General features: G+C 35.0%; 2 protein-coding genes across 3 annotated transcripts; one reads left to right on the forward strand and one right to left on the reverse strand.

Moving 5' to 3' along the window:
- Window positions 1-609: 609 nt before the first annotated feature.
- On the forward strand, window positions 610-3,131 carry LOC147383144 (protein IQ-DOMAIN 19-like). Of its 2 annotated transcripts, XM_086427611.1 has the most exons (4): window positions 610-1,337; window positions 1,468-1,704; window positions 1,909-2,595; window positions 2,735-3,131. In XM_086427611.1, the coding sequence occupies exons 1-4, from the start codon at window positions 897-899 to the stop codon at window positions 2,753-2,755; spliced, it is 1,386 nt and encodes a 461-aa protein (XP_086283737.1). In that variant the 5' UTR covers window positions 610-896; the 3' UTR covers window positions 2,756-3,131. The 2 variants fall into 2 exon arrangements, with proteins under 2 accessions (XP_086283737.1, XP_086283736.1); XM_086427610.1 differs by lacking the exon at window positions 2,735-3,131 and having other exon boundaries at window positions 1,909-2,714.
- Window positions 1,808-9,973, reverse strand: LOC147383145 (2-oxoglutarate (2OG) and Fe(II)-dependent oxygenase superfamily protein). Its single transcript, XM_086427612.1, has 3 exons — window positions 9,643-9,973; window positions 4,208-4,319; window positions 1,808-4,175 (listed from the first exon to the last, which is right to left on the reverse strand). The coding sequence occupies exons 1-3, from the start codon at window positions 9,916-9,918 to the stop codon at window positions 3,184-3,186; spliced, it is 1,380 nt and encodes a 459-aa protein (XP_086283738.1). The 5' UTR covers window positions 9,919-9,973; the 3' UTR covers window positions 1,808-3,183.
- Window positions 9,974-18,793: the final 8,820 nt, after the last annotated feature.

The following is an 18,793-nucleotide window of genomic DNA, read 5'->3' on the forward strand; positions in this document are numbered from 1 at the left end:
AAAGGGATTTTACATATTACATAGTAAAAGGGATATTTTTGTAACTAAGCAACCTCTACCAAAATGACCCTAACAATTGCTGTAAATAAGTATGGTTCACCTTCACTTGAAGCTAGAATTAATTAACATTAACTAACCTGTCGTCCACCAACCGTTCCAATTCATCACAGATCAGCGATTGCAGCCAAAAAGAATAAAAGCAAGTGGGACCCCCACTCATCTGACGCTATATGGGATGACTTGGTACAGGGTCTAAGTATCGATGCACCTAGGGATCGTCGGACGCAAGACAACCACGTGCACCCTACTTATGGGCCCCACCAACCCTATTGGTTCCAACCCGCCACGATCCGCTGACCCAATAGGATAGCGTCCACCCTGACAGGAGTATTTTACACGGATTCTGCATGTTCATTACCCTTACCACGTGGTCTCTGACTCGTTCCAACTCACTAACGAACATTGGAAAATTACCCAAATACCCCTAACCACCACCACATAAAAAAAATAGATAAATAGATTTATTGAAAAGGACAGAATGGGTATTTGGAAAATCTCATCAGATGCGAGGAATCTTTTCCACTCATCTTTAAAAGGGTGGCAAATGGCTTAAGCAAAAAAAAAAGGTAGGATTTCCTGTCTTCAACCTTCTCTACCCAATAAACAAAACAAGAGACCACCAGATCATCTTCTAAGTGAGAGAAGTAACAGATAGGAAAAAAAAAGGAAAAAAAACTGTCAAGTCAAAAGAAGGAAGAAGGTATGTCGATAAGCACATAATCAATCTTACAAACTAATCAGTGAGTGTGTGAGGGAGAGATCCATATATCATCTGTTGCTTTCTTCTCTCATTGTTGTATCTGTGTGACTATAGTTCCACACAAGATTTGAAAGAGATGGGGAAGGCAAGTAAATGGATAAGAAACTTCTTGACAGGGAAGAAAGACAAAGGAGGAGGAACTAACCAGCCTTGTTCAATTCCTACTGAAAATCCGACAACTCCGATTTCTGTTCCACCAACTACTCCGAAAGAGAAGAGGAGATGGAGTTTCAGGAGATCGGCGACCATGGGATTGGCAACCAAGGATTCAAATTCAACACATCCAGTTGCCACTACTCCACCACCAATGGAACAAACCGTGCCTGAATCTGAGAATGAGCAAAAGAGGCATGCCATGGTAGTCGCGGCAGCTACAGCTGCAGCCGCTGATGCAGCCCTGGCAGCTGCACAGGCTGCTACAGCTGTGATCCGACTAACGGCTGCTGCCAATGCAAAAACCAGTGTGGACGAAGAAATTGCAGCCATCAAGATTCAATCTGTGTTCCGTTCTTATCTGGTACAAAGTATTCCTATTTGAATTTTATCAGGAATTAAAACACTAAACAGAGATTTTTTATTTTTATTTTTAAATAAACATAAAAATTGAAGTATTTATAACAATTTTTCACTTTGTGGTGTTGTTATAGGCAAGGAAGGCATTATGTGCACTGAAAGGATTAGTGAAATTACAGGCTCTTGTAAGGGGTCACCTGGTGAGGAAACAGGCCACTGCAACTCTCCGTTGTATGCAAGCATTGGTGACTGTTCAGGCTAGAGCCCGTGAACAAAGGATCCGAATGGTCGAGGAAGCACAGCCCATAACTCAGAGACTATCCATTCATAGAAAATCTCTGCAAGATAACCGCTTTAGACAAACATATAACGTATGGTCTTCTTCTGCAACATATTACAATTTCGAAATGTTCCTCGCCAATAGAATTAACTTGCCTGCATTCACCATATATAAAAAATCGAAGGGTCTCATAATTGCAAAATTGAAAATAGAGCTTAGCAGATGTAATAAATTGAAAATGGAAGCATTGCTTTGTTCAACAACTGATATTTTAGTCTGATCTGTCTGTATGTAGGAGATTGATAGAGGCATGGAGGAGAACATTAAGATCGTGGAAATGGATCTTGGAGAATCAAGGGGAAGTTTAAAAGCAAGAAATAGCTATTCGAATCACCCACAAGTTGAAAGAGTAGATCACAGATTCCCAACACATTATTCTGGACATGTAAATCCAAAGCAAGACCATCAGCTCCAGATTTCACCGAGTCCTTCAGCTTTGACTGATATGAGCCCAAGAGCCTGTAGTGGGCATTTTGAGGATTATTCCTTCACCACAGCCCATAGTAGCCCCCAGTACTACACTGCTGTGTCCAAACCAGACCCAGCAAGAATACCTTTCGCGTTTCCTAGGCCGGAATATGCAAATTCTGTGTGTCAGGACTACCCGTTCTTTCCGAGTTACATGGCTAACACGGAATCATCTCGAGCAAAAGTAAGATCACAGAGTGCACCTAAACAACGCCCAGATTCTTATGAAAGGCAACCAAGCAGGCGAAGAGCATCAATGGAAGGAAGAAATATACCTCGGGCTGTCCGGATGCAGCGCTCATCTTCGCATGTAGGTTCCACCGCTCAAGGGTACCATTACCCATGGTCAGTCAAGCTTGACCGGTCGACGGTTTCACTCAAAGAGAGCGAGTGTGGTTCTACAAGTACAGCCCTCACGAACGCCAACTACTGCAGATCTCTAGTTGCATATGAGGTGTGTAATTACTATCCCCATATTGCGATGCTTGACCAAGAGAGTTATCACAAACACCCGAATTGTTAATTTCAGATGTTGGTTACACCTTTTCTCCAAAAGTCTGAAATGTAATTTCATTGCCTTTCTATGATTGCAGCCCCATGGGAGTAGGTGCTGACTGCCCATTGCAGTACAACTGGGCTTTGAGCGTGACCTGTAAAAGTAGAACAAATAACAGAAACTTGACAACTAGTTCAAGTTTCAACAGAAGAATGATCAATGAAAAAAATGTTAGGGCAGAAGCAGCCAAAAATTATCAAGCTCATTTAGTTCATGATTCTATTGTCTGTAAAGGAACCTTGAATTCAAGCTTCCTATGTGTATAAGTTGTGATTTTCTTTGAGTGTTTCTGCATTTTCTGCTGCTCTTTTAATGTAATTGGCAAATGAGGATGATTGAGTACGGGCGCAAATGCATTTCTCAAGAACAGAAATTTAATTGATTTGTGATTTATCAAAAGAAATATGGCGAGGGATTGGATCTTTTGAATAATACCTCCATTGATGCACCTTATCAGAGTGATATAGTGAAGAAATCTAGGGATCTTTATCTCTTTGATTGCATACCATTTCCACCATAGTACTGCTTAGTAGTTTTACGTGAGAATTCTGCAAATGTCATCCCATCTCTTAAGCGTGAGGACAGCGGTGGTACGATTTTTTTTATTTCTTCACTTAGTTTTTGTGGTACCTGGTCAGACACATGAGAGCTAATATCATCTTCAGAGCTAGATTGAATCTCCTCGTTACATGCAGTAGAACATTGCCCATTGAGTGCTGCATTTTCCCCACAGTTTCGTGGGAGAGAGAAAATTTTGCCCCAAGATGGTTGCAGAAAGACAACAAAAGTCTCTCTGCTTAGGTTCTCTTGTTTTACAGGTCTGCAGACAGAATGAAGGGTCGAACGAAGGTTCCCTTTTGATAAGATATCAGCTGATTCCCCTACTTGAATGACAAAACTATCAGTAGGGACTCTCACCACAAGGATTTTATTCTTGTTTGGGTCAAATATTTGCAAATGTGTGTGCCCATCCGGGGGAGGGCACTCAAATGTCATGCAAAGCCCATTGTTCATTTTTGTTGGTTGATGACTTGGGGAAATAAACATTGGAGCCGTCAATACAGTGAAAATTCCATAGTCATAATGCCACTGTTGCCATAAGTTGGAAAGCGAAGTTTTGCAAGACCTAGATTCAGTTCCACTTGTTTCTGGGTTCAAGTCTTCAACAAGTGTTCCTCTTGGTTCATGAGTAATTGGAAACCGATGCTTAGCTATTCTCTTAGTCGATCCTTTTATTTGCCCAACTTCTTTAAGAGTAAGGCTATCCAGAGATGAATGATAGTGTATTAGACGTCCTTTTGCAGTGCATGAGTCCAATATGCTTTGCTCTAGCTCTTTTCCACCTATGGCCCTATCACAAACCCGTGCTAACAAGAGCCCTAGCTCCATCATGCAGAGCCCTAGCTCCTTAAAAGTATTCCCAAGATTCTTAAATTCGTTAGCCTTAAACTCAAGCAACCTACTTGCTACTGGATTCTCTTCTGTATCCTTTTCATCGTTATGGCTTGGCCCACCAATTGTGTAATTGAAATTGGATCCTGTACATATCTCAGTTGCATTGCAAAAGAGGAGACAGATCTATTTGGATTCTTTAAAGGAACATCACTGCCCAAGCTGTGTTCCTGGAAATTCATAAATAAATATTTTATGAGCAATACAACTGGCTTATTAGAATATATTTACCTATAATTAAGTCCACACAATTACACAAAGATTCCTTGCATAAATATGCTCCCAAAACAGCCACATCATGCACTCAGCCTACTCCCACATCACTAATTCTTGCACCAAGTATACATAAAAAAAAGGGAAAAAATTGGCATTGTAATAAAAAAGATGCATTGATGATCATCATTTGCTGCCAGAATTTTTCATTTTTTTTTAAATAAGTAAAGAGATGTAATTAAAGAAAGGGAAAATTCGACTAAGTTATAGCCTAGATAGACAAGATGAGATGATTTTATTGGTACTTAATTTCTTTTTCTTTGGTTAAGTTGGTTGCTCTCTTCTTGGGATTTCATCCCTCATAAGATCGACGTTCTGTATTTGTTGGTTTTATTTCTTCATCAATAAATTCTCTTTTACCAATCAGAACAGGAGGAAAATTTTTTAAAAGAAAAAGAAAGTTTGGGAAATGGAGTTTTGGGTTTCCAAATTCAGACACCATAATCATCCAAATCGAAGCTTCCCTCATCCTCCAATCCAATACCAAATTGAAACAACTGATGATTGTTTTCCCAAACTAAGTGAGGATAAAGGCTCTATATAACTGCGGGTTACAATGTGAGTTATGAGACTGTCCAGGGAAAAAAAAGAAACATTGATTGTGTTTGAACAATATAGATACTTGTCTAGTATAGAACTAATATCGTGTAATCAATGTCAATAAGCACATAAAAAATTTAAAATTCACATGCCGATTCATCGCTATCACTGAACCATAGTTGATTAAGTCTACACCAAAAGACTACTGTGTAGATTGACAGACCAGAGCACTAGACAAAAGTTGTTGGACTTGGAACCATCGGTTATGAATTAAAGATTCACAAGAGTGAAGAAAGTGTCAACCACCTTTAACTCCATTGGCCAGCAGTGTACCATGTTCGGTCTCATTTCTTCCTTTAGTTTCATACGTATTGGACTATTCCTTCATCTGTCTCAGACTCTCAGCTCCTTTTGGAAGCTGGTCCACGTGCTTTTATTGCGAAACACAGATACCTTTGGGACTTTTTACCTTTTGCCATTTGTTGGAGTATCTGGAGAGAAAAGAATTCTAGAGCCTTCGAGGGGTAGACGTTTATGCGAGACAATCATTCAAGGTTACCTTTTTCTGAGGACGTATTTAAATGGGATTCCATGATTTTATAATTATATGTCTGCTTGTGTTGGTGGAGTGTACAGTAATTTGTGTTTTGGTTTGGGCATGCCTCTCTCTATAGGTCTTCTTAACTCCTCCAGCACCTACTGTAGTTATAGCATTCAATTTATCTGCTTTTAATGGATATATTTTACCCAGAAAAAATGAATTTTGGAATATGGAGATTTTTGAGATGTTATTTTTTGTCAAAGAGGTAGAGAAGTGACGTAGTGGAAGCGTGTGAATCAATACATTCGAAAGGAATTGAGAGATTGTGTTCAATGGAACACACAAAACCAGTTTGAATCAATAGATTCAAGCTTGGAAAAGAAGGGAAAACCACAAAAATAAATTGAAACAAGAGAAATAGCTAAATTGAAAGTTTATTAAATGAATTGTTATCTCAACATTCATATTTGAAGCTCCTTATATAGATAACTTCATCATAACAACTTAGAAACCTTTTAAAATACTAAAAAGTAATTTTTCTAATCTATCTATAACATATTACTAACTTTCTAATCCTATTATAACTCAATTGAAGCACTTCTAATTATAGCCAAAAAAATAAAAACGAATTTAGAAAAAAATAGAAACTTAAGAACATATTATAGACTAAACAAATTAGAAACTAGACAAAATAGGAACTTCCTAAAGTTGAAATAGAAATCCTCCTAAACTTAGAAAATAGAAGTCTTACTAGAACTAGAAAATAGAAATAAATTCTACTAGAATTAATAAACTGCTTAAGACTCTCTAACTAAAATTGAAGATGTCCTACATCAAGAAGAGTTTGTGTATGAAATGTGCCTCACAAGCTGAACGAAGGGAGAAGAGTATCAAAAGGTAATACTAAATGGGGATATTATTTTGGGTTTCCGTTCCTGGAATAAGTGTGAAAATTATGCATGGCGAATTGCGAAAATCCAACAAGAGTCATGTGCAGCTGAGAAAAAAATATAAGACATCAGGAAGGAGAAGCAATAAACAATGGTCAAACAAACCTGAATGAAAGCCTTACAGGCTTCAATACCTTGTACCCAAGTGAGAGATTGCACTGAATATACCTGATAGTGCCCCAATAAAATTACATGTGCCAATAGCGAGTAAAAATGAGGAATTTGTTAAGCATGGAAACCCCGCAGCCAGGAAAGACACAAAATTAGTCCATGTAAACATGGAATATTGAATGATTCATAGATTTAGTTCCAAGCAATGAAACCTTAAATTCAGTCCAATTACATCCAGCGCAGGTTGAAAAAAATACACAAAGTACCCAAAGGAGGGGAAAAAATCACATTTTGGGTAAGCTCAGGAATGTAATGAACAATAACCTCTAAGCAGTAAAGGTTCCAACATTACATGTTTACGCACATATTCACATGTGTAAACAACTATAAAGGTGCCCTTGACAGACATGTAGTGTGCAGACATGGCCATCTCAGTAATCACGAATGGACCATTTTCATTTTGATCAGAGGAATCCCCATTGCTAGTAATACTTCATACCGAGCAAGTAGAACTTTCACGATGACACATACCTCCCAATGGGTAAAGTTCAATGCAATCAAAAGGGTTAAGTGATGACTGACGTAATGCATTGGGCAAGGCAAAACCTAAAGGAAACTTACTTATTTCATAAAAATTATAGAATATAAATAATATTGCAAAAAAACAAATGTTATTTATTCACTGACAATCTGTATTTGCAAATCTTACAAAATGTATTGACACTAAAACCTATTTGGACGGTTGAGTTAAACTGAATTTCAATAAATTAGTGTACTTTCAATCATTGAAGATATAGAAATGAATCATTGAAGTTCATCACACAAAAAGGCACTCAAATCATACGATTTGTGATGACTATGTTGATATTTTATCTAATAAATAACTCCTTCATAGAATTTGGGAGCTTTGCAAAGTATCATGCATAGAAGTATGATTATTATAGTGGTAGATAACATAAAACTAACATTAGCTAATTTGACCAGTCATTATCAATTTTACAATTTGAATAACCTAGTAGTTTAGCACTTATAAATAAAAGAAAGAATCATGAACATAAACATACAATGATTAGCATGATCAACCAGGTTGCAATGTTCCCTGAAACTACCATTGAACAAAACATACCTAGGTGCTAGGTCATTTGAGAGGTCGATAAAATCGAGCAGGCATATGCGGGTGAGCAGGTTGCTTCCTCTACAACGAGAGAGAGATGTCACATTCAAAAACTAATATAATCCCTTAAGGCTTGAAACATGGCTAGGCAATGCTCTAGCTAAGTATTATTTATTTTTTTAGAAATTAACTTAATGTATTAGTTAATAGCTTCATTAAAATGGAAATAATGACAACAAACTCAGACAAAAATGAAACACCAACAATATTCGTTCTAATAAAAACAAAAATGAAATAGCAAAGAAGAATATTAAGTTAGAGAACTTAAAAAACAAAAAAGACAGTTTGTGTTCAATACTTTAAGGAGGTGGCAAGGAAAATCTCTTTCTTAAAGTCTCATCACATGTGAATGTGATGAAATATACCAATAGAGTCTCATTATCATATTAATATAGGTCACTTTTTGCTGATGGCTCCATGCTCGTACATGCCTAGGAGTGTGATGTCAAGCGCTCAAGTTCCCCCAGGCCTCTACACTTCAAAATTCAAAAAGTAGCAAGTGTCCAAATCACACTAGGTTAAAAAGTTCCAAGAGAAAACAAAGTAAACTGTAGAGCAAAAAGGCCATATGGGTGAGGTACTACAGGTGGGATGCTATAACAATCAATACCTTTAAGTGTGACACGAGCAAAGGGTGGGCAGGGCACAATAAGTATTGAACCAAAGGAAGGTGGAGGAAGGGAAAGATGAGAAGGTGTTGAACCTGTGAAAGAATGAGTGACATGCCTTTAAGGTGAGGAAAGGGGTATAGTCTCAACGACAAGGTGCATTTTGGTTAGTCAAAAAAACCCATACATCTTGAATGAGGCATTGGCAAAATAAACTAAGATTTGAAAAAAAAAACAAGACACATGATGTGTTTTAATCATCACCAAAACCAAGATATCTCGGATGAGAAAACAATTTGAAACATTCATGAGTATAAAGGTCAAAAGGTGGCAGGGGTGAGAAGCTGATGTGAATAGCACATAAGAACCTTGGCAAGGATTCATATGGATAGGAGAAAGGATTGATACGGATATTGAGTTTCACAACGTCTCCTCCAATTCAAGTTCATGAACATAATTTTAAGAAACCAAACTGACTTATTTCAATTTCCAAAAGGACTGAGAAGAAACACCACTAGAAAATTTCCCTCTCTGCAAAATACTTTTTAAATTTTATTTAATGAAAATAATTTGAATAATGCACAAAACTAAAAAAAATTACTAGTACTAAGAAATAAGAGTTTAGATGAGGAACACCTCACACATAACATATAATAAGTAGTTTGTATGAACTCCAATGGGTAAATCTTGTGCCCTTGACTGTTACATTGAGAATACTTTTCATGAAAGAAAATTATTTTTGTTCAAAATTAATATTAATCTATATCAGCAAGTATCATAACACTATTAATCTAGATTTTCTTGTCCCAAATGGTTGTTTCTTGTAATATTCTCAATTAGATGTACATTTTTGTCCTTTTCTTTCCCAATAACTAACAAATAAAAGTGTTTCCCAAGTTTATCTCATAATCTCTATTCTCCATATTGTGTTAAAATTTTAAAATACTTCCAAATTCAAAGAATATTTCCATTTCCAAGGTGTCCAAAACACACACCGAGATCAAAAATTCAAAACCTTGTAAAGATGCAGCAAAGTATCATATACTAATAATTACTAGACATGTTCTTCCTCTAAATTTGAATGTTTTCTAATCGAACTGACTAAGTGCATCTAATGCAAATTTCCTTCACAAATCTGGTGAAATTCTAATCAAATTCAAAACCCTACAGGTTTAGCATGATTTCAGTTAAAATTTCAAATCATCTGTAGTTGATCAACTCCAAATCCTAAATACATTAAAATTCATAATAAGATAAATCAGTAAAGCTGCATTCGGGATTGAAATTTCAAATTACCGTGAGAATCCTTCGACGATCTTCATTGCTGAGCAACGAAAGCTTTCGAGCGAGTGGAAGGAGATCTGTACGGAGTTCGGAAGCTTTTGGGACTCCAGCGATGGCTAGCAAACCAGGCCCTGATGGTCCTAGGGTTTCCATTGCAGTTCTGGAGATGGATTCGAGCCTCTTGAGCTCTTCTGCTGTGAAAGAAGAAACCCTAGAAGAAGACAGTAGTACAAGATCCGAGAAATTCAGCTCGAATGGTTCTAGAATATCTGCACCTGTTTCTTCCATGGTTTCTGTTTTTTCTATTCGAGAAAGGTATCCAAGGTTCTGAGAGACTGAGACAGGATTTGGGACTTGGGAGGGGAACCAATTTATGAAAGAGAATTCTAGGTGATTTAGATATGCCTCTCTACATTTTGATCAATATTAGAGATACGCCCTTGTATTTTCAAACTAACGACCAGCTGCTCAATGGGGTTGGCAATGATCCGAAATATATCCGATGTCTGAACCGATCTGATTCGGAAGAATAAGAAAAATCAGATTTTTGGATCAAAATGAAATCTTAGAACCAAAATAATTTCGTAACGTATTTGGATGTACCGCAATTCACTCCAAACAAAATCTAACCTTAACATATTTTAATAATAATTTTTTTTTTATATTCTTAATTTCGTATAAATATATATAGATAAAATGTTTCAGTCTTTTTGGTTTCCGTCTATATTTGTATTTGGGAAGTAGATTAAAAAAAAAAATTATATGATTTTAATTTTAATTTTAAATTTGGAAATAAGGTGTGTGTTCGGATCGCTTTCGGGTTAAGGATGAAAAGAAACGGATCGGATTCAGTTCACATATTCATTAATCTGATCGGATAGGATACACGTTTTTTAATTTTTGAATTAGTATTGGAGTGATACTAATCCGGTATCGAACTGTCCCGTTGCCAGCCCTACTACTTGACCATGGTTTTGTTTAAATATGTGAGGGCTTTTATAATAATATTAAAAAAAAATTAATATATATATATTGTAATTATAAGATAGATTAATAGATGGTTAGTCACAAAATATTATTTTAGATAGATAAAATTCTGCAAAACATTAAATAATTATTTATTTTGTAGAAAAAATAAAAGGCATTGTAATAATTAATATCAATCCTTAGTTTTTAGCACTAATAATGGCAGTATGAATGACAAAGAATGTTAGATAAACTTAATATTAAATTTACTTGACCGAAATGATTTATAAATAATTTCCAAAGTAATCATATATTTTCTTTTCTTATTTTATTTTTATAATAAAATATGTATTTTTCGGTATTTCTAGTTTTATTTTTAAACAACCATCAATTCCTCCTTTTATGACTCTCTTCATGATTTAAAGTTTTTTTTTTTTTTTCAATTTGATTTGTCATAATTATCTTTTGGTAGGTAAATTTTGTGAGTTGGTTTCAAGTTCCAACAGTCGAAGTAGGGTTATTTTATGAAAAAAATCACTTTTACTGCGTTTGGATAGAGTTTCTTGACAACTTTTGCTCCTGCGAGGAGTTAGCAAACGTTTGGATAGACTTTTACTCTTGTGCGGAGAGATTTTTTACTCTTTGTTGAAAAACTCCAAAAACCTATTCTTGCACGGAGAGGTGTATCCACAAAGGGCATTTGTTTTCTAACTGTTTTATATATGCTTGATTTTGTTCAAATTAACTTTCCTAAGAACTATTAGATTGTTAGACATGAAGCATTGTAATAAGGTTCATTATGTTACACAAAATCATCCTTATATAAGGATTATAATAAATCCTCTAATAGGATTGGATCTTACTAGATTAAGATTAAATCAATTAGAATTTGTTTTTCTATATAAACCCTATTGGGTTGGGTTTGATTGTAATTCATCGAAGAATCTTAGAGAATTAATTTAAATCAATTCTTTTTTTATTTTTATTTTTTTAGTATTAAAGCGCAGTCTCTACTGACTAAGAGATCGATTCCGCCACCGATAGTGGAAACACTACTAGCGAACAACCACTCTTTTATTTGGTCTATTAGGCATTTCTTCAATAGATTATGTGTTCCCCAATCTTACAAGTGAAAAGTCTTCCTTTCATTACTTTGTAGTTAGTTCTCAGAGGTACAAAACCAATAATAGAAGTATTAGGCATCTACATTTCACAATAACATTCAACAACATTCAGGGCGGAGCTAGTAAGGAGTTAGTGGGGGCAATTGCCCCCACCGAACTTTCAAATACCCTTATATCTTCCACAAATTACATACTCAATTCCCCCCCACCCCTCCCCCCTCCCCTTCTTACCTATTTGCCCCCACGCTCACCTCCCTCCAATTTTTGCCCCCACAAAACCTTTCAGATACCCCTATATCTTCAACTAATTACATGCCCCCCTCCCTCCCCTCCCTCCCCATTTGCCCCTACCTCCTCACCTCTCTCCAATTCTTGAAAACCCTCCTTCACCTTTTTTAAGATGATTTTCCATCTTGACTAGGACTCCTTTCGTAAACTAATTGGAAATAACTTAAATATCATTTTCTTCAACTTCTAACAAAAAATTACAAGTAGTTTGTCCTCACTACCTTAAAATCCTGGTTCCGCCCCTAATAACGTTCATATCTGATTTCGATTTCATCTCAAAGGATGAACCCAATCCAATTTACGAACAAATGAAGATCGATCAAGGATGAAAAGAAACTGAAGTTTAGTCTTATATATCCACAAGCTTCACCTTCAAAGCAATCTTCAAAGAAAACTTCAGCCGTGCATTGGATTTCAATTATGCCATCATGAAGATATGAAAGCTATAGGCATGGATTGACTTTAAGGACAGGTCCAAGTCTATGGATTAATCAGCTATTGAACAAATAAAAAAAATGTCACTATTGCCCACACGTTAAATTGTCCTCACAAGTATTTTTTCACAATTTTTTTTCTACTCTTGGTCGCCCCCCCCCCCCCCATTGTCCTCACAAGTATTTTTTCACAATTTTTTTTCTACTCTTGGTCGCCCCCCCCCCCCTCTCAACGTAGGCAAATCTTGACTCTGCGCTCCGGGCCATAGGATTCCAATAATGTCATGATCATGCTCACGGTGGTTCATGTTATTGAAGAAGAAGTTAGTTTTTGTCGGATGCTTCTTCACACACACCAGAAAGAAGCATTTAACACTTCTAATCCCTCTCATCACCTTGAAGTATTTTGTCTCACACAAATATGATATGTTGATTGTCGCTCCTTTCCCATTATTTAAAGAGGGAAAATGCTGAAGTAACACTGAAATTGACATCGTTTGGGACATTGTGATGTGGATGTGTATATTGAATCATAAATGATTTTCATCAAGATATAAGTGAAAATAATTTATAGTTTTGTCCACACCAATGTCCCAAACAATGTCAAATTCAATGTTACTCCAACTCGACTCTTAGAGAGATGTGATTTTCTGACACCCCTTGATGTGGCATGGGGTAAAATCATAGATTTTTCCCTCGGGAGACATAACTGTACATCCCCATAAATATATGCATTTGTGTAATTCGAGGAAAAGAATCTGTGGTCTTAACACATGGCATGTCAAGCGGGGTGTGTGAGAGGGGCATCAGAAAATCATTATACTTATTTAAAACAACTAAATAATGTTGATAGTCTACTTGTACAGCCCAATATCAAACCGTGCCAAGAGTCTCTTCCTTACTCTAAAGCTAGGCCCATTGGACCATGTGATCATGCTCATTCATCCATTATGAGAACTAGAAAAAAGAGGTTTTGGGTTTCAAACCCTTAACTTCATGGGCCCAACGAGCCTTAATTTGAATCCATAGTGTTAACCCCAAAAAAAGGAGCCTTTGAATCCTAGAGATCAAGCTACTTATATCCTAAAGAGCCCATGAATTTATATGAGCAAACTTCCTAAGTATTTTCGAACCTCTGAATCTTAATGGATCAAGTTCATCTTCGCCCATAGAGGCCCAATCATATATTGAAAATAAAATCCATTAAGTTTCAGTATGTCTAATCCGATCATGGCCTACCATTTCCATTTGAGTAGAGCTCTGAGCTCCTTATTTTCATCGTATTTGAATACACATTTTCTTGGGGAGAGCTTTGCTATACAGTTGGCAAATGGATTTCAATGGCATAATTTCTTCAACATCATGCATTTGGGAATCGATGATTCTACATTAGCGAAGCAAAGACAATTCTTATTTAAATAAATGAAGTGTATTGAAGGATTTAGATTTTGTCAAACTCACATCGATTTTCAATTGCCATGAGTTTGAGGAAGGGCGTTAGAGTATTAGACATGGAGCATTGTAATAATGTTTATACAAAATCATACTCATGTGATGATTATGATAAATCTCGTATTATAAGGGATCTAATTAGATTATAATTTGATCTTACTAGATTATGATTAAATCCGTTGGATTTATTTATTTTATATAAATCCTATTAGGGATTTAGGGTTGATTGTAATTCATCAAAGAATCAAAGAGAATCAATCTAAATCAATTCTTTTGTGAGAATAATATTCCACAACTAGCTCATTTGAGTATGCTTGTGATTTGTGTTTTAGATTTCCCAAGGTGCAAAAGCACTCCTTTGATCTTCTTCACTATTAATTTTTCCTGAAGTCGTGAATCACAATTTATCTTTTTTATCAATGCTTAACTTCTTCATTATTTTTTTTCTTGATTAACATGTTTTTAATGAGATCAATAACTTAATGCTGAAGGGAATCAAATCCAATTCTATGTTAGCATTACCAACATACTTTACTACCTTAGCATGCACATGTGGAATGTGGAGATGAATTTTAAGTGTAAAGGTTGGGGATAATGCTTTAAGCACATAAGTGTACATAACGATCATTCGTCGCACATGAGCATACATGCTAGATTAAGTAGTTTTTCTTTTTTTTCAACGTTATGCTAGATTTGAACCCACAACCTCAAAGTTGTATTGCAATGTATCAAACCAATTGAGTTATGGGTCTTAATTAGACCTAGATTAAGCAAGTTGGATTAGATGAATTCAATTCCTATTTAAATAGAGTTTACGACACGTAAGAGAAGAAGGGATATACAAGAAAGAAAATTTAGTTAGTCCAGATAAGATTTAAGCTAGTCTCTAGTTTATGAATTTTGTCCATCCTAATTAAATGACTCGAGAGATATAATTTATAGAAGTTAGGATAATGCAAAAGGACGATAATATCTTTAATTCTTCATGATAAATTAATCTCATTAGTACTATTGACATGTATCCAGACTCGACAAGCGTGTTGTCTACTTATTTATACATGTCACCTCATTAACTCACTTTTTACAATTGACCTAACATAGATACCATTGCCGAGCCCATCTCATAATATTGTGAAGTATCCATAATAAGTCTCCTCCCAACCACCAAATCATATGCTATATCATATGGTTGGACAATTGATTTTTAATTTGATTAACCCACCTATCAACTTTTATAAGAATTCGATAAAATATTAAAATGCACACATGGCAATTTGTTCCACATGACATGATATAAGATGTGCCGTCTACAAGAAAGAAGTAAAACCTAAGTTACATTTTTTTCACCTCCAATTCCACATAGAACACATACATCATTATGATATGATGGAGCATTCTGTCATCCATATTAAAACTTATAATGTCATTTAATGCGACAAGAATGTATACTTCACCAATGAAAAGAAATAGAAATAATGTTTCGATTGTGGGGACTCACATGTGTAAGAGATAGTACTAGCCATTAAGTGTGCTCAAATCCGTTTGTGACTGTTGCAAAGCTGGAGATGTAGTATCTATTTATACTTAATTACTAAGAGTCGTGGGTTTTTTACTCTCCCCTCTAACATACTCCCCCTTTACTCTCCGACGTGGCATGTTATAGAATCATAGATTTTCTTTCCTTGGGATAGAAAACTGCACATCCTCATAAACATGTATAATTATGCATCCCAAGGAAGGAAATCTACGTACGGTTCTATCACATGCCACACTTGGAGAGTAGAGAGGGACTATGTTAGAGAGGCGTGTCAGAAAATCATTATCCAATTACTAATCCCTTTATTTTATGGAACCACATGTGGATCATATCATCTCAATTAATCAATTTATTCAAAACTCTTAATATAATCATCATATTACATAGTTCAAACCCCGACGGGTTGGCTCAATGGCAATTTCAAACCAATAAGTGGTGAGACACAATGTGAAAAAAAGTCCAAATTTGATGGATCAAAGGGTCGAATTGGTGTCGAATTTTCCATTGTCAATTTTTTTTTCAACGGGTCGAAATTGTCAAATTAATGAACGATGGGAAAATTTCGACAGTTTTAAGCCGTCAATTTTGGGTACATAAAGAATTTTTCGACTGTTATAAACCGTCAAAATTCAATTTCTAAAATTCTTGGGCTTTGGCCCGTCAATTTTTTCTGTCAAAATTTCCAATTTTCACATAATGAGAGTATGATGTGTGAGCAATATTTCTTCAGGGCCACCCACGTGGGCATTCCCTCACTTATCTAATGCGTATGATGTGTGGACGTTTCATATGCCCTGATAAGATCCCAATAATGGGATTTTGGGACCATAATTTCACAAAGTCTATCACATTTTAAATGTTAATCTCTTTAAATAATTACAAATTTAATTATTTCTCCAAATTAAGAGAGCTGCTAATGAGATTTTATTGCTAATTACAGATGAATAAAGTGCATGTAAAAGTTATCAAATCACGAAACGAAGTCGGTTACAATGTGCAAGCAAAAATGGAGCATCCAACAAAATCTCGAAGAATTTCGCTCTCACGTCATCGCGCCGCGGTAGGGTCCTAGTGCTTCGCGATGATCTCGAGAAATTTTACCTCGAGATTTGTATAGGATGTTCCAGATACTTCGATGGTTGTAATTGAATGGTTCTTTCGAAGCGAATCATCCGAAAAGTTGACCCAATAACTCGATTACAAATGTTATAAATTAAAGGGTTGATTTCAAAGAAACGGTCCCTCTTGACCATATTCTTCTCCCTAATTTCTTTGTATTTTTTCTGATTTTTCTTTTAGAGAGAGTTTTTGTAGTAGTAAAATGATCAATTGTTCCATTTGTTCTTATTGTAATTATTTTGGAGAACTATTCAAAGAAGGAATTGAAAGTGCAGCTTTATCTTACATTATTTTCTTCCTTTTGTTTTTACTGCAACTATGACCCTTGTAATGAGTGGCTAGATCCGCATTAGAGAGATCAAGGATGTCGGAACAAGCTCATCCCTCTAATGTAGATTTAATTCTTTATTTTGCTTACATGTTAATTATTCTGAGAATTCTCCTATGATTAAATAATCTAGTTTATATTTCTGATTCAAACTTTGATAGCCATTATTTAGATAAATTCAAGAACGGCTATGCTCTGTGAAAAATCTAACTATAAATTAGACAATCTCAATCAAATCAGGATTTTTATGAATAACTTTTGGGTTACTTTCGATGATTTAACTGCTCTACCTTCCGATCCATGAGCAATGACTTGTTACATGGATTGAGTTATTTCTAAACTTAATTTGCATTATGGATGGTTTGCAAAGATTGAATTGACTTCTCTAAGCCCTCTTTCTTAGATTTTCAATCTCTATTTTCTGTTTTTATTTCAATTGCAAGTTAATGTCCATCTTATTTGTGCAACAAATTTATTTTATTTTTTTTTACCAATCTGTTTTATAACTCTATTTTAATTTTTAATTTGAATCTTCATTGTCCCTGTGGAACGAATTCGACTTACCGAAGTTTTATTTCAAATATTTGTTCATCTGCAATCTACATCAAATTTTTACATACGATCATGCCCGAGAGAGAGTCCCACATGCCTTGGTTCTGGCCAGGCTTATCCGTTCCCCCTAGTTGGATGTAAATCCAGACACCCCCATTATTATAAAAAACAAAAAAAAAAAAACAAAAAACACACTACACGATTCAATCATATAATAGATTATCTATACCTTTAGTATAATCATCATAAAAATTAATTTACAGGTAAATCTTTGGCTTAAACATTTTGATTTGAAACTGAAAAATCTGGACTGTTAAATAAAAACAAAATTACTTAATTAAACTTTTCACATGGTTAATGGTTGTAATAACATCATAAACTATTTTCGTTGGCAACTAGATTTATGGCTGAAAAGTCCATTCTAACTATCCTAATTTTCTTACATATTTGCTTGAAATTGAGAGATGGTTGAAAAATTCACTCTAATTATCCTTATTTTCTCAAATATTTTGCTTGAAATTGGGAAATGCAGACCACTCTGACAGTTCATTATTATTTGGACTTCACATTCAATATGACAAGTACAATCAAAATGATCTAACTTTTGGTACTAATGATCATAATAATGAGGACAACTCATCCAAGGATTAGATCATCCAACATGATATCCATGTGAGCCCCCACAAACGAGAGTACAAATGGATCGTAAGATCTAAGAGAAACTATAGTTAGGTGTGTTTTCAAAACTTATCGAATTGGTGGTCCAAATGGATTTTGTAATAAAATTGATTTAATGCAGATAGTGATGGGTGTATAAAAGTGTCAATTTTGCAGAAGTAATGATTTATTGGACTAAGTGATCCACTGATTTCTCTCTTTTGTTTGAATTATAAATTTTTTTAAATGTTTCTCTTTAAGTTAAGATCTTTGGGAAAGATAAACAATAATTTTCATAATGGAATAATTATTCAATATAATTAGACCTTTTCCATCCTAAGTTTTTAATAATCAAATCTTAATATCATAAATAATATCTTTTTATAAAAGTAAAAGAAATCATACATGTTTATAAATTCTTTTAATACACATAAATTATTAGGTGAATTACTATTTCTTGAGCTAAAAAAGAGTTATTTATGATTGCGGTCACTTTTCATTTTAATTACCAAAACGTGAACAATCACATTTACGTTAAAAAAAATTCAGAACGAAGTGACAATTTTGTCGGTTTAAAGTTAAATTGTCACTTCAAACCTGCGAAATAGTCACTTTAAAAACCTTCAAATTCGTTATTGTTGACGTTTTGATAATAAATATGAACAGTGAGCCAGAATTGTAAATTAGTCAAAAATTCAACACTTTT

The sequence above is a fragment of the Akebia trifoliata genome, chromosome 16 (genome assembly GCF_017979445.1).
Source record: "Akebia trifoliata isolate Shusen 1 chromosome 16, ASM1797944v1, whole genome shotgun sequence".
Lineage (NCBI taxonomy): Eukaryota > Viridiplantae > Streptophyta > Magnoliopsida > Ranunculales > Lardizabalaceae > Akebia > Akebia trifoliata.

Bases quoted from the DNA above. Each gene is read 5' to 3' on its own strand.
- LOC147383144 (XM_086427610.1), top strand. From the start codon at position 897: ATGGGGAAGGCAAGTAAATGGATAAGAAACTTCTTGACAGGGAAGAAA. The intron at 1,338-1,467 runs GTACAAAGTATT...GTGTTGTTATAG, and splicing joins CTGTGTTCCGTTCTTATCTG to GCAAGGAAGGCATTATGTGC. The intron at 1,705-1,908 runs GTATGGTCTTCT...GTCTGTATGTAG, and splicing joins GCTTTAGACAAACATATAAC to GAGATTGATAGAGGCATGGA.
- LOC147383145 (XM_086427612.1), bottom strand. From the start codon at position 9,918: ATGGAAGAAACAGGTGCAGATATTCTAGAACCATTCGAGCTGAATTTC. The intron at 4,320-9,642 runs GTAATTTGAAAT...ATGAATTTCCAG, and splicing joins ATCGTCGAAGGATTCTCACG to GAACACAGCTTGGGCAGTGA. The intron at 4,176-4,207 runs GCCAAGCCATAA...AGGATACAGAAG, and splicing joins TTCAATTACACAATTGGTGG to AGAATCCAGTAGCAAGTAGG.